The following is a 24078-nucleotide window of genomic DNA, read 5'->3' as shown; positions in this document are numbered from 1 at the left end:
GCTGATAGCTAGGTGATAGCTAGGTGATAGCTAGCTGATAGCTAGGTGATAGCTAGGTGATAGCTAGCTGATAGCTAGGTGATAGCTAGCTGATAGCTAGCTGATAGCTAGGTGATAGCTAGGTGATAGCTAGGTGATAGCTAGCTGATAGCTAGCTGATAGCTAGGTGATAGCTAGCTGATAGCTAGGTGATAGCTAGCTGATAGCTAGCTGATAGCTAGGTGATAGCTAGGTGATAGCTAGGTGATGTCTGTGTGTCTGCGAGATGTTTTATTTTTATATGGTGTTACACTTGAAAACGCATCGGCAATAGCGTAGGTGCCTGGCTATGGCTGAGGGCTTCGCTGCTGTCGGCCGCTTTTTCCACCAAACAATCGTTGTAAAGTAGGGGTTGATTCCTCTTCAAATGATTGAATAAATGTGTCGTGTTGCCTCTTGTTGTCGACACAACTCTGAGGCCCTTTTTTACACAACACTCGGTTTACCTGTAGCTGAAATACTGCCGTACCACTGAAGATGAGGTGAAATACTGCCATACCACTGAAGATGAGGTGAAATACTGCCGTACCACTGAAGATGAGCTGAAATACTGCCGTACCACTGAAGATGAGCTGAAATACTGCCGTACCACTGAAGATGAGGTGAAATACTGCCGTACCACTGAAGATGAGGTGAAATACTGCCATACCACTGAAGATGAGGTGAAATACTGCCATACCACTGAAGATGAGGTGAAATACTGCCATACCACTGAAGATGAGGTGAAATACTGCCATACCACTGAAGATGAGGTGAAATACTGCCATACCACTGAAGATGAGCTGAAATACTGCCGTACCACTGAAGATGAGGTGAAATACTGCCGTACCACTGAAGATGAGCTGAAATACTGCCGTACCACTGAAGATGAGCTGAAATACTGCCATACCACTGAAGATGAGCTGAAATACTGCCATACCACTGAAGATGAGGTGAAATACTGCCGAACCACTGAAGAGGAGCTGAAATACTGCCGTACCACTGAAGATGAGCTGAAATACTGCCGTACCACTGAAGATGAGCTGAAATACTGCCGTACCACTGAAGAGGAGCTGAAATACTGCCGTACCACTGAAGATGAGGTGAAATACTGCCATACCACTGAAGATGTGCTGAAATACTGCCGTACCACTGAAGATGAGCTGAAATACTGCCATACCACTGAAGATGAGCTGAAATACTGCCATACCACTGAAGATGAGGTGAAATACTGCCGTACCACTGAAGATGAGCTGAAATACTGCCGTACCACTGAAGATGAGCTGAAATACTGCCGTACCACTGAAGATGAGCTGAAATACTGCCATACCACTGAAGATGAGCTGAAATACTGCCGTACCACTGAAGATGAGCTGAAATACTGCCGTACCACTGAAGAGGAGCTGAAATACTGCCATACCACTGAAGATGAGCTGAAATACTGCCATACCACTGAAGATGAGCTGAAATACTGCCGTACCACTGAAGATGAGCTGAAATACTGCCGTACCACTGAAGATGAGCTGAAATACTGCCGTACCACTGAAGATGAGCTGAAATACTGCCATACCACTGAAGATGAGCTGAAATACTGCCGTACCACTGAAGATGAGCTGAAATACTGCCGTACCACTGAAGAGGAGCTGAAATACTGCCATACCACTGAAGATGAGCTGAAATACTGCCATACCACTGAAGATGAGCTGAAATACTGCCGTACCACTGAAGAGGAGCTGAAATACTGCCATACCACTGAAGATGAGCTGAAATACTGCCATACCACTGAAGACGAGCTGAAATACTGCCGTACCACTGAAGAGGAGCTGAAATACTGCCGTACCACTGAAGATCCTTATTTGGCACCAAATCGACGTTTTCGTTAGCGCTAGCAGCACTCTGTCAAGCCCTTTTCTTTCCTCACAAGCATCTAACTACGCACTCTATACAGGGATGCTTGTGATTGGCCAGCATATGTGCATGCCATGCAGAGTGAGAGAGCCCGCTTGTGGATTGGTCAGCCTCCTCTGTGCATGTAAAATGAACGAACAGAGTCTAGCGCGTCTCATTGGAGGAGGTGCCTTAGTGTAACGATCGTCTTCGGGAGAAAGAGAGGAGGACCAAAGCGCAGCGTGGTAAGTGTTCACGATGATGTTTTTAATTCAACTCAGAACACTAAACAAAAACAATAAACGAAGTGAACAAACGAAACAGTACCGTGTGGCGACAAACACTGACACGGAAGACAAACACCCCACAAACCAAAAGACAAAACAGGCTACCTAAATATGGTTCCCAATCAGAGACAACGACTAACACCTGCCTCAGATTGAGAACCAAATCAGGCCAAACACAGAAAACCAACACAGAAATAGAAAACATAGATTACCCACCCAACTCACGCCCTGACCACAACTAAAACAAAGAAAATACAAAAGAACTATGGTCAGAACGTGACACTTAGTCTAGTTTCTGTTGTGTTAACGGTGTGTCAAAGACAGGAGAAACTGGCAGCATCTTGTGTTATATGGATGTTGCTCGTCAATATCGCAATTTCGTTCTGAATTCGATTCATTGTGCAGCTCTAGTATGTATGTAGGGTGAGGGTTGATGTGAGGGTTAAGGGTTGATGTGAGGGTTGATGTGAGGGTTAGGGTTGATGTGAGGGTTGATGTGAGGGTGAGGGTTGATGTGAGGGTTGATGTGAGGGTGAGGGTTGATGTGAGGGAGAGGGTTGATGTGAGGGTTAGGGTTGATGTGAGGGTTGGTGTGAGGGTGAGGGTTGATGTGAGGGTTAGGGTTGGTGTGAGGGTGAGGGTTGATGTGAGGGTTAGGGTTGATGTGAGGGAGAGGGTTGGAGTGAGGGAGAGGGTTGGAGTGAGGGAGAGGGTTGGAGTGAGGGAGAGGGTTGGAGTGAGGGTTGGTGTGATGGTGGGGGTTGATGTGAGGGTTGATGTGAGGGTGAGGGTTGATGTGAGGGAGAGGGTTGATGTGAGGGAGAGGGCTGGAGTGAGGGAGAGGGTTGGAGTGAGGGAGAGGGTTGGAGTGAGGGAGAGGGTTGGAGTGAGGGTTGGTGTGAGGGTGGGGGTTGATGTGAGGGTTGATGTGAGGGTTAGGGTTGATGTGAGGGTTGATGTGAGGGTGAGGGTTGATGTGAGGGTTAGGGTTGGTGTGAGGGTGAGGGTTGATGTGAGGGTTGCTGTGAGGGTCCGGGTTGGTGTGAGGGAGAGGGTATGAGTGAGGGAGAGGGTTGGAGTGAGGGTTGGGGTGAGGGTTGGTGTGAGGGTGAGTATTGGAGTGAGGGTGAGGGTGAGGGTTGGAGTGAGGGTGAGTATTGGTGTGAGGGTGAGTATTGGTGTGAGGATTAGGGTGAGGGTTAACATTTAGTTAAGGCTGAGGATAGGGTCAATCAATGGCACTTCCCAAAACCATTGTTACCTCTCATAGTAAAGTCAGACTGTAACTTCTCAGAGTAAAGTCACACTGTAACCTCTCAAAGTAAAGTCACACTGTAACCTCATAGTAAAGTCACACTGTAACTTCTCATAGTAAAGTCACACTGTAACTTCTCATAGTAAAGTCACACTGTAACCTCTCATAGTAAAGTCACACTGTAATCTCTCAGAGTAAAGTCACACTGTAACTTCTCATAGTAAAGTCACACTGTAACCTCTCATAGTAAAGTCACACTGTAATCTCTCAGAGTAAAGTCACACTGTAACTTCTCATAGTAAAGTCACACTGTAACCTCTCAGAGTAAAGTCACACTGTAACCTCTCAGAGTAAAGTCACACTGTAACCTCTCATAGTAAAGTCACACTGTAACCTCTCATAGTAAAGTCACACTGTAACCTCTCATAGTAAAGTCACACTGTAACCTCTCATAGTAAAGTCACACTGTAACCTCACACTGAGAAACAAGATTCTCTGGTCTGAATGCCAAGCTTCACGTCTGGAAGAAACCTGGCACCATTTCTACGGTGAAGCATGGTGGTAGCAGCATCATGCTGTGGGGATGTTTTTCAGCGGCAGGGGCTGGGAGACTAGTCAGGATCAAGGCAAAGATGAACGGAGAGAGATCCTTTATGAAAACCTGCTCCAGAGTGCTCAGAACCTCAGACTGGGGCGAGGGTTCACCTTCCAACGGGACAACAACCCTAAGCACACAGCCAAGACAACGCAGGAGTGGCTTCGGGACAAGTCTCTGAATGTCCTTGAGTGGCCCAGCCAGAGCCCGGACTTGAACCCGATCGAACATCTCTGGAGAGACCTGAAAATATAGAGACTTTGAGAGAGCGAGTCAACATCCAACATGACAGAGCTTGAGAGGATCTGCAGAGAATAATGTGAGAAACTCCCCAAATACAGGTGTGCCAAGCTTGTAGTGTCATACCCCAGAAGACTCGAGGCTGTAATCGCTGCCAAAGGTGCTTCAACAAAGTACTGAGTAAAGGGTCTGAATACTTATGTAAATGTGATATTTAAGTTTTTCTTTGTAATAAATTTGCAAAAATTTCTAAAACCTGTTTTTGCTTTGTCATTATGGGGTATTGTGTGTAGATTGATGTGGAAAAAATACAATTTAATCCATTTTAGAATAAGTCTGTAACGTAACAAAATGTGGAAAAAGTCAAGGGGTCTGAATACTTTCCGAAGGCACTCTATCTGGAGATAACAATTATTCAGACAGAACAATGGCAATCTACACGGACTGTACAAAACATTAAGAACACCTTTCTAATATTGAGTTGGACCCCCTCCCCCTTTTGTCCTCAGAACAGCCTCAATTCATCAGGTCATGGACTCCACAAGGTGTTGAAAGCGTTCCACAGGGATGCTGGCCCATGTTGACTCCAATGCTTTTCCACAGTTGTGTCAAGTTGGCTTGATGTCCTTTGGGTGGTGGATATCATCTTGAAAAAAACTCTGAATGGCACACATACACAATCCATGTCTCGATTGTCCCCCCCCTAACCTGTCTCCTCCCTTTCATCTACACTGATTTGAAGTGGATTTAACAAGTGACGTCAATGTGACCTTAATGTTTTGTGCACTCAGTGTATATCTGAAGTACTACCAGGTGGGTATCCTTCCCATTTAATCAATGTCCATAGTAAAGTCCATAGTAAAGTCCTGTAAATACACTATGTATACACTACTATCCACCATTATGTATACACTACTATCCACTAATACACTACTATCCACTATCCACGCTTGATATTGTTGTAGGGGATTAGTATCTTAGTTGAGACCGGTGGGTCAAATTCTTTCCGTGGCTTTTAATTCTTACTTTTAAAATCAATCAACCAGCCAAGCGATCGATCTATTCACCCCCGATCTGTGGTGTCCTGTCTCTCCTCCAGGTACATATCAGGGCCAGTGGATGGGCGGGATGCGGCATGGATACGGCGTGCGCCAGAGTGTTCCGTACGGCATGGCCACTGTAATCCAATCCCCGCTACGTACCTCCTTGTCATCCCTGCGCTCCGAGCAGAGTAACTGCGCCGTGCTCCAGGACCTCTCGGGTGACACGCCCACCGGCGGCCGCGGCGGGTTCGTCCTCAACTTCCACTCGGACAGCGAGGTGGTCACCGGGAAGAAGAAGGGTCTGTTCCGCCACGGGTCGCTGTTTGGGAGCCTCCGGCGGCTCCACAAGTCCGAATCGAAGTCGTCCATCTCCAGCAAGAAGAGTTTGGCGCGCAGCGACGCCGCTATGAGCCGCATCAGCTCCTCCGACGCAGACGCCAACTCCACCATCTCCCTGGGCGACGGAGAACTGCCGGAAGAGGACCTGCTATTGGAGGATCACGTGGACGCCACCACCACCGAGACATACATGGGGGAGTGGAAGAACGACAAGCGCAACGGGTTCGGCGTCAGCGAACGTTCCACCGGGATGAAGTACGAGGGGGAGTGGCTGAACAACAAGCGCCACGGTTACGGCTGCACCACCTTCCCCGAGGGGAACAAGGAAGAAGGGAAGTACAAGAATAACGTGCTGGTGCGTGGAATAAGGAAGCAGTTGATCCCTCTAAAGAACCCCAAAACCAAAGAGAAAGTGGACCGGGCCGTGGAGGGGGCGCGGAGGGCAGGGGCCATCTCCAGGACGAAGGTGGAAATAGCAGCTTCAAGGTAGGTCCCTGGGGATGTGGGGCATGTGTGTGTGAATGTGTGTGTGTGAGAGATAGAGAGAAAGACAGACAGAATGAGTGTTCCACCTGTAAATACACTATGCAGCATTCAGATATGCAAGATCAAAGGCCTTCCTACATTACCATTCTGCCTGGTATGACTGGTATAACTACAGTTGGGATCAAAGGCCTTCCTACATTACCATTCTGCCTGGTATGACTGGTATAACTACAGTTGGGATCAAAGGCCTTCCTACATTACCATTCTGCCTGGTATGACTGGTATAACTACAGTTGAGATCAAAGGCCTTTCTACATTACCATTCTGCCTGGTATGACTGGTATAACTACAGTTGGGATTGGAGGCCTTCCTACATTACCATTCTGCCTGGTATGACTGTCATGTAAATATCCTGGCAGTTTGTTTAAGGAAGGACCCTGTACTGATATGGATGAGGTTATCTGTTGTGTAAATATCCTGGCGTGGCTCACATTAGGTACAGCTCCTAGCGATGATAATAACAAGCTGTATGTATGGCTGCTAGGCCTTCGTCCGTACTCTCTTATTGAATTACTAGCTGTTATGGATCCTGAAGTCATGTGTTTGAGATATGAGATGTATTTAACCAAAACATACTCTTCCCCTTTACTGAGCCCATAACACATTTCTTAAAGTGACTTGTCTTTATAGCCAGGAGTTTTTCCTGCCTGACATCATCAGAAACAACTATGGGCCCGAGACTATGGTTTTTCCTGTTCTGCTTATAAGCATGTTGTAAATAGCTTTGTGATGTCATTCAGTGTTATAACCAGCCTTTATGAACACTGTGGCTAGTTAGTGGTTATGTAAACGTCATTATTTAGTAGCTAGCTGACAGAGGGTTATAACCAGCCTTTATAACACTGTGGCTAGTTAGTGGTTATGTAAACGTCATTATTTAGTAGCTAGCTGACAGAGGGTTATAACCAGCCTTTATAAACACTGTGGCTAGTTAGTGGTTATGTAAACGTCATTATTTAGTACCTAGCTGACAGAGGGTTATAACCAGCCTTTATAACACTGTGGCTAGTTAGTGGTTATGTAAACGTCATTATTTAGTAGCTAGCTGACAGAGGGTTATAACCAGCCTTTATAACACTGTGGCTAGTTAGTGGTTATGTAAACGTCATTATTTAGTAGCTAGCTGACAGAGGGTTATAACCAGCCTTTATAAACACTGTGGCTAGTTAGTGGTTATGTAAACGTCATTATTTAGTAGCTAGCTGACAGAGGGTTATAACCAGCCTTTATAACACTGTGGCTAGTTAGTGGTTATGTAAACGTCATTATTTAGTAGCTAGCTGACAGAGGGTTATAACCAGCCTTTATAACACTGTGGCTAGTTAGTGGTTATGTAAAGGTCATTATTTAGTAGCTAGCTGACAGAGGGTTATAACCAGCCTCTATAACACTGTGGCTAGTTAGTGGTTATGTAAACGTCATTATTTAGGAGCTAGCTGACAGAGGGTTATAACCAGCCTTTATAACACTGTGGCTAGTTAGTGGTTATGTAAACGTCATTATTTAGTAGCTAGCTGACAGAGGGTTATAACCAGCCTCTATAAACACTGTGGCTAGTTAGTGATTATGTAAACGTCATTATTTAGTAGCTAGCTGACAGAGGGTTATAACCAGCCTTTATAAACACTGTGGCTAGTTAGTGATTATGTAAACGTCATTATTTAGTAGCTAGCTGACAGAGGGTTATAACCAGCCTTTATAACACTGTGGCTAGTTAGTGGTTATGTAAACGTCATTATTTAGTAGCTAGCTGACAGAGGGTTATAACCAGCCTCTATAAACACTGTGGCTAGTTAGTGGTTATGTAAACGTCATTATTTAGTAGCTAGCTGACAGAGGGTTATAACCAGCCTTTATAACACTGTGGCTAGTTAGTGGTTATGTAAACGTCATTATTTAGTAGCTAGCTGACAGAGGGTTATAACCAGCCTTTATAAACACTGTGGCTAGTTAGTGGTTATGTAAACGTCATTATTTAGTAGCTAGCTGACAGAGGGTTATAACCAGCCTTTATAACACTGTGGCTAGTTAGTGGTTATGTAAACGTCATTATTTAGTAGCTAGCTGACAGAGGGTTATAACCAGCCTCTATAACACTGTGGCTAGTTAGTGGTTATGTAAACGTCATTATTTAGTAGCTAGCTGACAGACATGCTGTGGTATTGATCAGTAGAGGTGATCTGATTTCATTGTCCTGGAATAGCCTGAGTGGATCCAGAGAGAGGAAGAGAGGAGAGGAAACCAACTGACGGAAGAGAGGAGAGGAAACCAACTGACGGAAGAGAGGAGAGGAAACCAACTGACGGGGGAGAGGAAGAGGAGAGGAAAGCAACTGACGGAGGAGAGGGAGAGGAGAGGAAAGCAACTGATGGAGGAGAGGGAGAGGAAGAGGAGAGGAAAGCAACTGACGGGGGAGAGGAAGAGGAGAGGAAAGCAACTGATGGAGGAGAGGGAGAGGAAGAGGAGAGGAAACCAACTGATGGAGGAGAGGAAGAGGAGAGGAAAGCAACTGACGGAGGAGAGGGAGAGGAGAGGAAAGCAACTGATGGAGGAGAGGGAGAGGAAGAGGAGAGGAAAGCAACTGACGGGGGAGAGGAAGAGGAGAGGAAAGCAACTGATGGAGGAGAGAAAGAGGAGAGGAAGAGGAGAGGAAAGCAACTGACGGAGGAGAGGGAGAGGAGAGGAAACCAACTGATGGAGGAGAGAAAGAGGAGAAGAAAGCAACTGACGGGGGAGAGGGAGAGGAAGAGGAGAGGAAAGGGGGATGAGAATGGATTCAGTCAAATGGAGAGAGGAGTTAATTTGCTGAGCAGGGGAAGGAGGTAAAGGGAGTCTGGATGGACAGAAGTAATGTGTTAACAGAAAGGAGAGGACACACACACTCAACACACACCCAACACAAACAAACACACACACCCAACACACACCCAACACAAACAAACACACACACCCAACACACACCCAACACAAACAAACACACACACCCAACACACACCCAACACAAACAAACACACACACCCAACACACACCCAACACACACACACACACCCAACACACACACACACATCCAACACAAACACACACACCCAACACAAACACACACACACCCAACACAAACACACACACCCAACACAAACACACACATCCAACACAAACACACACACCCAACACAAACACACACACACACACTCAACACACACACACACACACACCCAACACAAACACACACACTCAACACAAACACACACATCCAACACACACACACCCAACACAAACACACACACCCAAAACACACACCCAACACAAACACACACACCCAACACACACATCCAACACACACACACACACACACACACACACATCCAACACAAACACACACACATCCAACACAAACACACCCAACACACACACACCCAACACACACACACACACCCAACACAAACACACACATCCAACACACACATCCAACACACACACACACACACATCCAACACACACACACCCAACACAGACACACCCAACACACACACACACCCAACACAAACACACACACCCAACACACACACAACACAAACACACACACACACAACACACAGACAAATACACACACAAATACACACACAACACAAACACACATAACACAATACACACACAACACAAACACACACACACACCCAACACAAACACACACACACCCAACACAAACACACACACACCCAACACAAACACACACACACCCAACCCACACAAACACACACACACAACACAAACACACACAACACAAACACCCAGCACCCCCCTCTATGAGAAAGCCTCTACGAGCCGTCCTATCATCCCCTGGGGCAGAGCTGATGACCTCACGGTCTTGACCAGCCAATCGATAGCCTAGCGTGATGTAGAGGCCTCTGTGGTGCCAGCTTCCACGACCAGCGTGTGTGTGTTTGTGTGTGTGTCTGTGTGTTTGTGTGTTTGTGTGTCTCCCAGGTTAATGTGTCGGTGAGTTTCCTCATTCACAGACCCTTACTAAGCCTTCAGCCTCCACAGAATTTACCTCTCTTGGAAAGGTCAGTATGAATGGGAGGTGTGTGTGGTCGTGGCGTGGTGTGGTGTGGTGTGTACCAGATCTCTCTCATTCAAGAGGAGCAGAGAGATTCCCAGAGAGAGTAGCAGAGAGAGGAGGGGAGAGAATAGTGGAGAGAGAGGAGCAGGAGCAGAGAGAGGAGCAGAGAGAGGAGCAGAGAGAGAGGAGCAGAGAGAGAGGAGCAGAGAGAGAGGAGCAGAGAGAGAGGAGCAGAGAGAGAGAAGCAGAGAGAGGAACAAAGAGAGGAGCAGAGCGAGAGGAGCAGAGAGAGGAGCAGAGAGAGCACTTTACAACACACTTTATGCATATAATTCCAGTCCTGCATCTTCCTCACAGCCTTTTATTTTCTTCATGACTCTTTCTCAGTCACCAAATATCTCTGTGGTGACACCTCCCTAGTGACCAGGACTATGTGTTGTTGTGGTGACACCTCCCTAGTGACCAGGACTATGTGTTGTTGTGGTGACACCTCCCTAGTGACCAGGACTATGTGTTGTTGTGGTGACACCTCCCTAGTGACCAGGAGTATGTGTTGTAATGACACCTCCCTAGTGACCAGGACTATGTGTTGTGGTGACACCTCCCTAGTGACCAGGACTATGTGTTGTAGTGACACCTCCCTAGTGACCAGGACTATGTGTTGTGGTGACACCTCCCTAGTGACCAGGACTATGTGTTGTAGTGACACCTCCCTAGTGACCAGGACTATGTGTTGTTGTAGTGACACCTCCCTAGTGACCAGGACTATGTGTTGTTGTGGTGACACCTCCCTAGTGACCAGGACTATGTGTTGTTGTGGTGACACCTCCCTAGTGACCAGGACTATGTGTTGTTGTGGTGACACCTCCCTAGTGACCAGGACTATGTGTTGTGGTGACACCTCCCTAGTGACCAGGACTATGTGTTGTTGTGGTGACACCTCCCTAGTGACCAGGACTATGTGTTGTTGTGGTGACACCTCCCTAGTGACCAGGACTATGTGTTGTTGTGGTGACACCTCCCTAGTGACCAGGACTATGTGTTGTTGTGGTGACACCTCCCTAGTGACCAGGACTATGTGTTGTTGTGGTGACACCTCCCTAGTGACCAGGACTATGTGTTGTTGTGGTGACACCTCCCTAGTGACCAGGACTATGTGTTGTAGTGACACCTCCCTAGTGACCAGGACTATGTGTTGTGGTGACACCTCCCTAGTGACCAGGACTATGTGTTGTTGTGACACCTCCCTAGTGACCAGGACTATGTGTTGTTGTGGTGACACCTCCCTAGTGACCAGGACTATGTGTTGTTGTGGTGACACCTCCCTAGTGACCAGGACTATGTGTTGTTGTGGTGACACCTCCCTAGTGACCAGGACTATGTGTTGTGGTGACACCTCCCTAGTGACCAGGACTATGTGTTGTTGTGGTGACACCTCCCTAGTGACCAGGACTATGTGTTGTTGTGGTGACACCTCCCTAGTGACCAGGACTATGTGTTGTTGTGGTGACACCTCCCTAGTGACCAGGACTATGTGTTGTTGTGGTGACACCTCCCTAGTGACCAGGACTATGTGTTGCTGTGGTGACACCTCCCTAGTGACCAGGACTATGTGTTGTTGTGGTGACACCTCCCTAGTGACCAGGACTATGTGTTGTTGTGGTGACACCTCCCTAGTGACCAGGACTATGTGTTGTAGTGACACCTCCCTAGTGACCAGGACTATGTGTTGTGGTGACACCTCCCTAGTGACCAGGACTATGTGTTGTTGTGACACCTCCCTAGTGACCAGGACTATGTGTTGTTGTGGTGACACCTCCCTAGTGACCAGGACTATGTGTTGTTGTAGTGACACCTCCCTAGTGACCAGGACTATGTGTTGTTGTAGTGACACCTCCCTAGTGACCAGCACTATGTGTTGTTGTAGTGACACCTCCCTAGTGACCAGGACTATGTGTTGTGGTGACACCTCCCTAGTGACCAGGACTATGTGTTGTTGTGGTGACACCTCCCTAGTGACCAGGACTATGTGTTGTAGTGACACCTCCCTAGTGACCAGGACTATGTGTTGTTGTGACACCTCCCTAGTGACCAGGACTATGCGTTGTTGTGGTGACACCTCCCTAGTGACCAGGACTATGTGTTGTCGTGGTGACACCTCCCTAGTGACCAGGACTATGTGTTGTTGTGACACCTCCCTAGTGACCAGGACTGTGTGTTGTAGTGACACCTCCCTAGTGACCAGGACTATGTGTTGTGGTGACACCTCCCTAGTGACCAGGACTATGTGTTGATGTGGTGACACCTCCCTAGTGACCAGGAGTATGTGTTGTAGTGACACCTCCCTAGTGACCAGGACTATGTGTTGTTGTGACACCTCCCTAGTGACCAGGACTATGTGTTGTAGTGACACCTCCCTAGTGACCAGGACTATGTGTTGTTGTGGTGACACCTCCCTAGTGACCAGGACTATGTGTTGTAGTGACACCTCCCTAGTGACCAGGACTATGTGTTGTTGTGGTGACACCTCCCTAGTGACCAGGACTATGTGTTGTTGTGGTGACACCTCCCTAGTGACCAGGACTATGTGTTGTTGTGGTGACACCTCCCTAGTGACCAGGACTATGTGTTGTTGTGGTGACACCTCCCTAGTGACCAGGACTATGTGTTGTTGTGGTGACACCTCCCTAGTGACCAGGACTATGTGTTGTTGTGGTGACACCTCCCTAGTGACCAGGACTATGTGTTGTTGTGGTGACACCTCCCTAGTGACCAGGACTATGTGTTGTAGTGACACCTCCCTAGTGACCAGGACTATGTGTTGTGGTGACACCTCCCTAGTGACCAGGACTATGTGTTGTTGTGACACCTCCCTAGTGACCAGGACTATGTGTTGTTGTAGTGACACCTCCCTAGTGACCAGGACTATGTGTTGTTGTAGTGACACCTCCCTAGTGACCAGGACTATGTGTTGTGGTGACACCTCCCTAGTGACCAGGACTATGTGTTGTTGTGGTGACACCTCCCTAGTGACCAGGACTATGTGTTGTTGTGGTGACACCTCCCTAGTGACCAGGACTATGTGTTGTTGTAGTGACACCTCCCTAGTGACCAGGACTATGTGTTGTTGTAGTGACACCTCCCTAGTGACCAGCACTATGTGTTGTTGTAGTGACATCTCCCTAGTGACCAGGACTATGTGTTGTTGTGACACCTCCCTAGTGACCAGGACTATGCGTTGTTGTGGTGACACCTCCCTAGTGACCAGGACTATGTGTTGTCGTGGTGACACCTCCCTAGTGACCAGGACTATGTGTTGTTGTGACACCTCCCTAGTGACCAGGACTATGTGTTGTTGTGACACCTCCCTAGTGACCAGGACTATGTGTTGTTGTGACACCTCCCTAGTGACCAGGACTATGTGTTGTTGTGGTGACACCTCCCTAGTGACCAGGACTATGTGTTGTTGTGGTGACACCTCCCTAGTGACCAGGACTATGTGTTGTTGTGGTGACACCTCCCTAGTGACCAGGACTATGTGTTGTGGTAACATCTCCCTAGTGACCAGGACTATGTGTTGTTGTGACACCTCCCTAGTGACCAGGACTATGTGTTGTAGTGACACCTCCCTAGTGACCAGGACTATGTGTTGTTGTGGTGACACCTCCCTAGTGACCAGGACTATGTGTTGTTGTGGTGACACCTCCCTAGTGACCAGGACTATGTGTTGTTGTTGTGACACCTCCCTAGTAACCAGGACTATGTGTTGTGGTGACACCTCCCTAGTGACCAGGACTATGTGTTGTTGTGACACCTCCCTAGTGACCAGGACTATGTGTTGTGGTGACACCTCCCTAGTGACCAGGACTATGTGTTGTGGTGACACCTCCCTAGTGACCAGGACTATGTGTTGTTGTGACACCTCCCTAGTGACCAGGACTATGTGTTGTAGTGACACCTCCCTAGTGACCAGGACTATGTGTTGTTGTGGTGACACCTCCCTAGTTACCAGGACTATGTGTTGTTGTGACACCTCCCTAGTGACCAGGACTATGTGTTGTTGTTGTGACACCTCCCTAGTGACCAGGACTATGTGTTGTAGTGACACCTCCCTAGTGACCAGGACTATGTGTTGTGGTGACACCTCCCTAGTGACCAGGACTATGTGTTGTTGTGGTGACACCTCCCTAGTGACCAGGACTATGTGTTGTTGTAGTGACACCTCCCTAGTGACCAGGACTATGTGTTGTTGTAGTGACACCTCCCTAGTGACCAGGACTATGTGTTGTAGTGACACCTCCCTAGTGACCAGGACTATGTGTTGTTCTGGTGACACCTCCCTAGTGACCAGGACTATGTGTTGTTGTGACACCTCCCTAGTGACCAGGACTATGTGTTGTTGTTGTGACACCTCCCTAGTGACCAGGACTATGTGTTGTAGTGACACCTCCCTAGTGACCAGGACTATGTGTTGTAGTGACACCTCCCTAGTGACCAGGACTATGTGTTGTTGTGGTGACACCTCCCTAGTGACCAGGACTATGTGTTGTTGTGGTGACACCTCCCTAGTGACCAGGACTATGTGTTTTGGTGACACCTCACTAGTAACCAGGACTATGTGTTGTTGTAGTGACACCTCCCTAGTGACCAGGACTATGTGTTGTTGTGGTGACACCTCCCTAGTGACCAGGACTATGTGTTGTGGTGACACCTCCCTAGTGACCAGGACTATGTGTTGTAGTGACACCTCCCTAGTGACCAGGACTATGTGTTGTTGTGGTGACACCTCCCTAGTGACCAGGACTATGTGTTGTTGTGGTGACACCTCCCTAGTGACCAGGACTATGTGTTGTTGTTGTGACACCTCCCTAGTAACCAGGACTATGTGTTGTGGTGACACCTCCCTAGTGACCAGGACTATGTGTTGTTGTGACACCTCCCTAGTGACCAGGACTATGTGTTGTGGTGACACCTCCCTAGTGACCAGGACTATGTGTTGTGGTGACACCTCCCTAGTGACCAGGACTATGTGTTGTTGTGACACCTCCCTAGTGACCAGGACTATGTGTTGTAGTGACACCTCCCTAGTGACCAGGACTATGTGTTGTTGTGGTGACACCTCCCTAGTTACCAGGACTATGTGTTGTTGTGACACCTCCCTAGTGACCAGGACTATGTGTTGTTGTTGTGACACCTCCCTAGTGACCAGGACTATGTGTTGTAGTGACACCTCCCTAGTGACCAGGACTATGTGTTGTGGTGACACCTCCCTAGTGACCAGGACTATGTGTTGTTGTGGTGACACCTCCCTAGTGACCAGGACTATGTGTTGTTGTAGTGACACCTCCCTAGTGACCAGGACTATGTGTTGTTGTAGTGACACCTCCCTAGTGACCAGGACTATGTGTTGTAGTGACACCTCCCTAGTGACCAGGACTATGTGTTGTTCTGGTGACACCTCCCTAGTGACCAGGACTATGTGTTGTTGTGACACCTCCCTAGTGACCAGGACTATGTGTTGTTGTTGTGACACCTCCCTAGTGACCAGGACTATGTGTTGTAGTGACACCTCCCTAGTGACCAGGACTATGTGTTGTAGTGACACCTCCCTAGTGACCAGGACTATGTGTTGTTGTGGTGACACCTCCCTAGTGACCAGGACTATGTGTTGTTGTGGTGACACCTCCCTAGTGACCAGGACTATGTGTTTTGGTGACACCTCACTAGTAACCAGGACTATGTGTTGTTGTAGTGACACCTCCCTAGTGACCAGGACTATGTGTTGTTGTGGTGACACCTCCCTAGTGACCAGGACTATGTGTTGTGGTGACACCTCCCTAGTGACCAGGACTATGTGTTGTAGTGACACCTCCCTAGTGACCAGGACTATGTGTTGTTGTGGTGACACCTCCCTAGTGACAAGGACTATGTGTTGTTCTGGTGACACCTCCCTAGTGACCAGGACTATGTGTTGTTGTAGTGACACCTCCCTAGTGACCAGGACTATGTGTTGTTGTGGTGACACCTCCCTAGTGACCAGCACTATGTGTTGTTGTGGTGACACCTCCCTAGTGACCAGGACTATGTGTTGTAGTGACACCTCCCTAGTGACCAGGACTATGTGTTGTAGTGACACCTCCCTAGTGACCAGGACTATGTGTTGTAGTGACACCTCCCTAGTGACCAGGACTATGTGTTGTAGTGACACCTCCCTAGTGACCAGGACTATGTGTTGTTGTAGTGACACCTCCCTAGTGACCAGGACTATGTATGTGTTGTGGTGACACCTCCCTAGTGACCAGGACTATGTGTTGTAGTGACACCTCCCTAGTGACCAGGACTATGTGTTGTTGTGACACCTGCCTAGTGACCAGGAAAGGACAAATATGAATTCAGTGCTGATCTGATTTTGTCTCCAGGTCATGTCAGGACAGGGAGGCAGTTGAAGGTTGTTGGACATTGTCACAAGCAGCATCGCAGATATTGAGATGAGTGACATGCAACACACTCTCACTCTGTCACACACAGTATCTGCGCTTGTTCATCATGCTGTTACAGTGTGGTAAATCTGAAGGTAAAAGAAACGCACACCTGTTTAGGTGAGGTGTTGACTAGCAGAGTAAAACACCTGTTTAGGTGAGGTCCTGACTAGCAGAGTAGAACACCTGTTAGGAGAGGTGCTGGCTAGCAGAGTAAAACACCTGTTTAGGTGAGATGCTGGCTAGCAGAGTAGAACACCTGTTAGGAGAGGTGCTGGCTAGCAGAGTAGAACACCTGTTTAGGAGAGGTGCTGGCTAGCAGAGTAGAACACCTGTTTAGGAGAGGTGCTGACTAGCAGAGTAGAACACCTGTTTAGGAGAGGTGCTGGCTAGCAGAGTAGAACACCTGTTTAGGAGAGGTGCTGGCTAGCAGAGTAGAACACCTGTTTAGGAGAGGTGCTGGCTAGCAGAGTAGAACACCTGTTTAGGAGAGGTGCTGGCTAACAGAGTAGAACACCTGTTTAGGAGAGGTGCTAGCTAGCAGAGTAGAACACCTGTTAGGAGAGGTGCTGGCTAGCAGAGTAGAACACCTGTTTAGGAGAGGTGCTGGCTAACAGAGCAGAACACCTGTTTAGGAGAGGTGCTAGCTAGCAGAGTAGAACACCTGTTTAGGAGAGGTGCAGAGTAGAACACCTGTTTAGGAGAGGTGCTGGCTAGCAGAGTAGAACACCTGTTTAGGAGAGGTGCTGGCTAGCGGAGTAGAACACCTGTTTAGGTGAGGTGCTGGCTAGCAGAGTAGAACACCTGTTTAGGAGCGGTGCTGGCTAGCGGAGTAGAACACCTGTTTAGGTGAGGTGCTGGCTAGCGGAGTAGAACACCTGTTTAGAAGAGGTGCTGGCTAGCGGAGTAGAACACCTGTTTAGGTGAGGTGCTGACTAACAGAGTAGAACACGTGTTTAGGAGAGGTGCTGGCTAGCAGAGTAGAACACCTGTTTAGGAGAGGTGCTGGCTAACAGAGTAGAACACGTGTTTAGGAGAGGTGCTGGCTAACAGAGTAGAACACGTGTTTAGGAGAGGTGCTGACTAACAGAGTAGAACACGTGTTTAGGAGAGGTGCTGGCTAGCAGAGTAGAACACCTGTTTAGGAGAGGTGCTGGCTAGCAGAGTAGAACACCTGTTTAGGAGAGGTGCTGACTAACAGAGTAGAACACCTGTTTAGGTGAGGTGCTGACTAACAGAGTAGAACACCTGTTTAGGAGAGGTGCTGACTAACAGAGTAGAACACCTGTTTAGGAGAGGTGCTGGCTAGCAGAGTAGAACACCTGTTTAGGTGAGGTGCTGACTAACAGAGTAGAACACCTGTTAGGAGAGGTGCTGGCTAGCAGAGTAGAACACCTGTTTAGGAGAGGTGCTGACTAGCAGAGTAGAACACCTGTTTAGGAGAGGTGCTGGCTAGCAGAGTAGAACACCTGGTTAGGTGAGATGCTGGCTAGCAGAGTAGAACACCTGTTTAGGAGAGGTGCTGGCTAGCAGAGTAGAACACCTGTTTAGGAGAGGTGCTGGCTAACAGAGTAGAACACCTGTTTAGGAGAGGTGCTGGCTAACAGAGTAGAACACCTGTTTAGGAGAGGTGCTGGCTAGCAGAGTAGAACACCTGTTTAGGAGAGGTGCTGGCTAGCAGAGTAGAACACCTGTTTAGGAGAGGTGCTGGCTAGCAGAGTAGAACACCTGTTTAGGAGAGGTGCTGGCTAACAGAGTAGAACACCTGTTTAGGAGAGGTGCTGGCTAGCAGAGTAGAACACCTGTTTAGGAGAGGTGTTGGCTAGCAGAGTAGAACACCTGTTTAGGAGAGGTGCTGGCTAGCAGAGTAGAACAGCGGTTTAGGAGAGGTGCTGACTAGCAGAGTAGAACACCTGTTTAGGAGAGGTGTTGGCTAGCAGAGTAGAACACCTGTTTAGGAGAGGTGCTGGCTAACAGAGTAGAACACCTGTTTAGGAGAGGTGCTGGCTAGCAGAGTAGAACAGCGGTTTAGGAGAGGTGCTGGCTAGCAGAGTAGAACACCTGTTTAGGAGAGGTGCTGGCTAGCAGAGTAGAACACCTGTTAGGAGAGGTGTTGACTAGCAGAGTAGAACACCTGTTTAGGAGAGGTGCTGGCTAGCAGAGTAGAACACCTGTTAGGAGAGGTGCTGGCTAGCGGAGTAGAACACCTGTTTAGGAGAGGTGCTGGCTAACAGAGTAGAACACCTGTTTAGGAGAGGTGCTGGCTAACAGAGTAGAACACCTGTTTAGGAGAGGTGCTGGCTAGCAGAGTAGAACACCTGTTTAGGAGAGGTGCTGGCTAACGGAGTAGAACACCTGTTAGGAGAGGTGCTGGCTAGCGGAGTAGAACACCTGTTTAGGAGGTGCTGACTAGCAGAGTAGAACACCTGTTAGGAGAGGTGCTGACTAGCAGAGTAGAACACCTGTTTAGGAGAGGTGCTGGCTAGCAGAGTAGAACACCTGTTTAGGAGAGGTGCTGGCTAACAGAGTAGAACACCTGTTTAGGAGAGGTGCTGGCTAACAGAGTAGAACACCTGTTTAGGAGAGGTGCTGGCTAGCAGAGTAGAACACCTGTTTAGGAGAGGTGCAGAGTAGAACACCTGTTAGGAGAGGTGCTGGCTAGCGGAGTAGAACACCTGTTTAGGAGAGGTGCTGACTAGCAGAGTAGAACACCTGTTTAGGAGAGGTGCTGGCTAGCGGAGTAGAACACCTGTTTAGGAGAGGTGCAGAGTAGAACACCTGTTTAGGTGAGGTGCTGGCTAGCAGAGTAGAACACCTGTTTAGGAGAGGTGCTGGCTAGCAGAGTAGAACACCTGTTTAGGAGGTGCTGACTAGCAGAGTAGAACACCTGTTAGGAGAGGTGCTGACTAGCAGAGTAGAACACCTGTTTAGGAGAGGTGCTGGCTAGCAGAGTAGAACACCTGTTTAGGAGAGGTGCTGGCTAACAGAGTAGAACACCTGTTTAGGAGAGGTGCTGGCTAGCAGAGTAGAACACCTGTTTAGGAGGTGCTGACTAGCAGAGTAGAACACCTGTTAGGAGAGGTGCTGACTAGCAGAGTAGAACACCTGTTTAGGAGAGGTGCTGGCTAGCAGAGTAGAACACCTGTTTAGGAGAGGTGCTGGCTAACAGAGTAGAACACCTGTTTAGGAGAGGTGCTTGGCTAGCAGATTAGAACACCTGTTTTTGAGAGGTGCAGAGTAGAACACCTGTTAGGAGAGGTGCTGGCTAGCGGAGTAGAACACCTGTTTAGGAGAGGTGCAGAGTAGAACACCTGTTAGGAGAGGTGCTGGCTAGCAGAGTAGAACACCTGTTTAGGAGAGGTGCTGACTAGCGGAGTAGAACACCTGTTAGGAGAGGTGCTGACTAGCAGAGTAGAACACCTGTTAGGAGAGGTGCTGACTAGCGGAGTAGAACACCTGTTAGGAGAGGTGCTGACTAGCGGAGTAGAACACCTGTTAGGAGAGGTGCTGACTAGCAGAGTAGAACACCTGTTTAGGAGAGGTGCTGGCTAGCAGAGTAGAACACCTGTTTAGGAGAGGTGCTGACTAGCAGAGTAGAACACCTGTTTAGGAGAGGTGCTGACTAGCAGAGTAGAACACCTGTTTAGGAGAGGTGCTGGCTAGCGGAGTAGAACACCTGTTTAGGAGAGGTGTTGGCTAGCAGAGTAGAACACCTGTTTAGGAGAGGTGCTGACTAGCAGAGTAGAACACCTGTTTAGGAGAGGTGCTGACTAGCAGAGTAGAACACCTGTTTAGGAGAGGTGCTGGCTAGCAGAGTAGAACACCTGTTTAGGAGAGGTGCTGACTAGCAGAGTGGAACACCTGTTTAGGAGAGGTGCTGGCTAGCAGAGTAGAACACCTGTTTAGGAGAGGTGCTGACTAGCAGAGTAGAACACCTGTTTAGGAGAGGTGCTGGCTAGCAGAGTAGAACACCTGTTTAGGAGAGGTGCAGAGTAGAACACCTGTTAGGAGAGGTGCTGGCTAGCAGAGTAGAACACCTGTTAGGAGAGGTGCTGACTAGCAGAGTAGAACACCTGTTTAGGAGAGGTGCAGAGTAGAACACCTGTTAGGAGAGGTGCTGGCTAGCAGAGTAGAACACCTGTTTAGGAGAGGTGCAGAGTAGAACACCTGTTAGGAGAGGTGCTGGCTAGCAGAGTAGAACACCTGTTTAGGAGAGGTGCTGACTAGCAGAGTAGAACACCTGTTTAGGAGAGGTGCTGGCTAGCAGAGTAGAACACCTGTTTAGGAGAGGTGCAGAGTAGAACACCTGTTAGGAGAGGTGCTGGCTAGCAGAGTAGAACACCTGTTTAGGAGAGGTGCTGGCTAGCGGAGTAGAACACCTGTTTAGGAGAGGTGCTGGCTAGCGGAGTAGAACACCTGTTTAGGAGAGGTGCTGGCTAGCGGAGTAGAACACCTGTTTAGGAGAGGTGCTGGCTAGCAGAGTAGAACACCTGTTTAGGAGAGGTGCTGGCTAGCAGAGTAGAACACCTGTTTAGGAGAGGTGCTGGCTAGCAGAGTAGAACACCTGTTAGGAGAGGTGCTGGCTAGCATTTACATTTACATTTAAGTCATTTAGCAGACGCTCTTATCCAGAGCGACTTACAAATTGGTGCATTCACCTAATGACATCCAGTGGAACAGCCACTTTACAATAGTGCATCTAAATCTTTTAAGGGGGGGGGTCAGAAGGATTACTTTATCCTATCCTAGGTATTCCTTAAAGAGGTGGGGTTTCAGGTGTCTCCGGAAGGTGGTGATTGACTCCGCTGTCCTGGCGTCATGAGGGAGTTTGTTCCACCATTGGGGTGCCAGAGCAGCGAACAGTTTTGACTGGGCTGAGCGGGAACTGTACTTCCTCAGTGGTAGGGAGGCGAGCAGGCCAGAGGTGGATGAACGCAGTGCCCTTGTTTGGGTGTAGGGCCTGATCAGAGCCTGAAGGTACTGAGGTGCCGTTCCCCTCACAGCTCCGTAGGCAAGCACCATGGTCTTGTAGCGGATGCGAGCTTCAACTGGAAGCCAGTGGAGAGAGCGGAGGAGCGGGGTGACGTGAGAGAACTTGGGAAGGTTGAACACCAGACGGGCTGCGGCGTTCTGGATGAGTTGTAGGGGTTTAATGGCACAGGCAGGGAGCCCAGCCAACAGCGAGTTGCAGTAATCCAGGCGGGAGATGACAAGTGCCTGGATTAGGACCTGCGCCGCTTCCTGTGTGAGGCAGGGTCGTACTCTGCGGATGTTGTAGAGCATGAACCTACAGGAACGGGCCACCGCCTTGATGTTAGTTGAGAACGACAGGGTGTTGTCCAGGATCACGCCAAGGTTCTTAGCGCTCTGGGAGGAGGACACAATGGAGTTGTCAACCGTGATGGCGAGATCATGGAACGGACAGTCCTTCCCCGGGAGGAAGAGCAGCTCCGTCTTGCCGAGGTTCAGCTTGAGGTGGTGATCCGTCATCCACACTGATATGTCTGCCAGACATGCAGAGATGCGATTCGCCACCTGGTCATCAGAAGGGGGAAAGGAGAAGATTAATTGTGTGTCGTCTGCATAGCAATGATAGGAGAGACCATGTGAGGTTATGACAGAGCCAAGTGACTTGGTGTATAGCGAGAATAGGAGAGGGCCTAGAACAGAGCCCTGGGGGACACCAGTGGTGAGAGCGCGTGGTGAGGAGACAGACTCTCGCCACGCCACCTGGTAGGAGCGACCTGTCAGGTAGGACGCAATCCAAGCGTGGGCCGCGCCGGAGATGCCCAACTCGGAGAGGGTGGAGAGGAGGATCTGATGGTTCACAGTATCGAAGGCAGCCGATAGGTCTAGGAGGATGAGAGCAGAGGAGAGAGAGTTAGCTTTAGCAGTGCGGAGCGCCTCCGTGATACAGAGAAGAGCAGTCTCAGTTGAATGACTAGTCTTGAAACCTGACTGATTTGGATCAAGAAGGTCATTCTGAGAGAGATAGCAGGAGAGCTGGCCAAGGACGGCACGTTCAAGAGTTTTGGAGAGAAAAGAAAGAAGGGATACTGGTCTGTAGTTGTTGACATCGGAGGGATCGAGTGTAGGTTTTTTCAGAAGGGGTGCAACTCTCGCTCTCTTGAAGACGGAAGGGACGTAGCCAGCGGTCAAGGATGAGTTGATGAGCGAGGTGAGGTAAGGGAGAAGGTCTCCGGAAATGGTCTGGAGAAGAGAGGGGGTGATAGGGTCAAGCGGGCAGGTTGTTGGGCGGCCGGCCGTCACAAGACGCGAGATTTCATCTGGAGAGAGAGGGGAGAAAGAGGTCAGAGCACAGGGTAGGGCAGTGTGAGCAGAACCAGCGGTGTCGTTTGACTTAGCAAACGAGGATCGGATGTCGTCGACCTTCTTTTCAAAATGGTTGACGAAGTCATCTGCAGAGAGGGAGGAGGGGAGGGAGGGGGAGGAGGATTCAGGAGGGAGGAGAAGGTGGCAAAGAGCTTCCTAGGGTTAGAGGCAGATGCTTGGAATTTAGAGTGGTAGAAAGTGGCTTTAGCTTAGCAGAGTAGAACACCTGTTTAGGAGAGGTGATTGATTTACAGATAGAAATAGATCATATAATTAACATAAATGGATAGCATATGGTCACATCAAATGTATTTGTATAGCCCCTTTTACATCAGCTGATATCTCAAAGTGCTGTACAGAAACCCAGCCTAAAACCCCAAACAGCAAGCAATGCAGGTGTAGAAGCATGGTCATAGATACATTTTGGCTACTTAGGCCTACAACAGTTAGTGTGGAAGCCACAGCACTGGAACAGCGTAGAAGTTGAGCCTCACGCATCAAGGCTCTTAGTTGTTGTGGAAATTGAGATGCTGTTTAGTTTGTGCGTCTACCATACATCACTGTCTACCTATAAAGATAATTCTCCTCTTGATTAAAACGGAACAAAGCTGTTCTTAGTCACTTCTGAACTGGAATCATTATCCGTCCTCTCTCTCTCTCTCTCTCTCTCTCTCTCTCTCTCTCTCTCTCTCTCTCTCTCCTCTCTCTCTCTCTCTCTCTCTCTCTCTCTCTCTCTCTCTCTCTCTCTCTCTCTCTCTCTCTCTCTCTCTCTCTCTCTCTCTCTCTCTCTCTCTCTCTCTCTCTCTCTCTCTCTCTCTCTCTCTCTCTCCTCACCTCTCCCTTAACCTCTCTCTCTCTCCTCACCTCTCCCTTAACCTCTCTCTCTCTCCTCACCTCTCACAGGTTGGATTATGTGATGCACACACACCCTCTGTACACCCCCCCTCGTCTCACACACACACACACACACCTCACTGTGTGTAAGCAGTGTGGTCT

The 24078-nt window shown here is 48.8% G+C and overlaps 1 protein-coding gene across 5 annotated transcripts in view; it reads left to right on the top strand.

The window, feature by feature from the left end:
- Nucleotides 1-24078, top strand: part of LOC129823266 (junctophilin-1-like) — a 115634-nt gene that overhangs the window by 5442 nt on the left and 86114 nt on the right. For all 5 annotated transcript variants that reach the window (XR_008754619.1, XM_055882185.1, XM_055882184.1 and 2 more), the window contains one exon: nt 5382-6150. Coding sequence is in view for 4 of the 5 variants with exons in the window: in XM_055882185.1 (XP_055738160.1) it covers nt 5382-6150 (769 nt within the window). In the remaining variant the exon portion in view is untranslated. The remainder of the gene's footprint in view (nt 1-5381; nt 6151-24078) is intronic.

Source organism: Salvelinus fontinalis, chromosome 25 (genome assembly GCF_029448725.1).
Source record: "Salvelinus fontinalis isolate EN_2023a chromosome 25, ASM2944872v1, whole genome shotgun sequence".
NCBI lineage: Eukaryota > Metazoa > Chordata > Actinopteri > Salmoniformes > Salmonidae > Salvelinus > Salvelinus fontinalis.
This window is presented reverse-complemented; position numbering and strand designations above follow the sequence as displayed.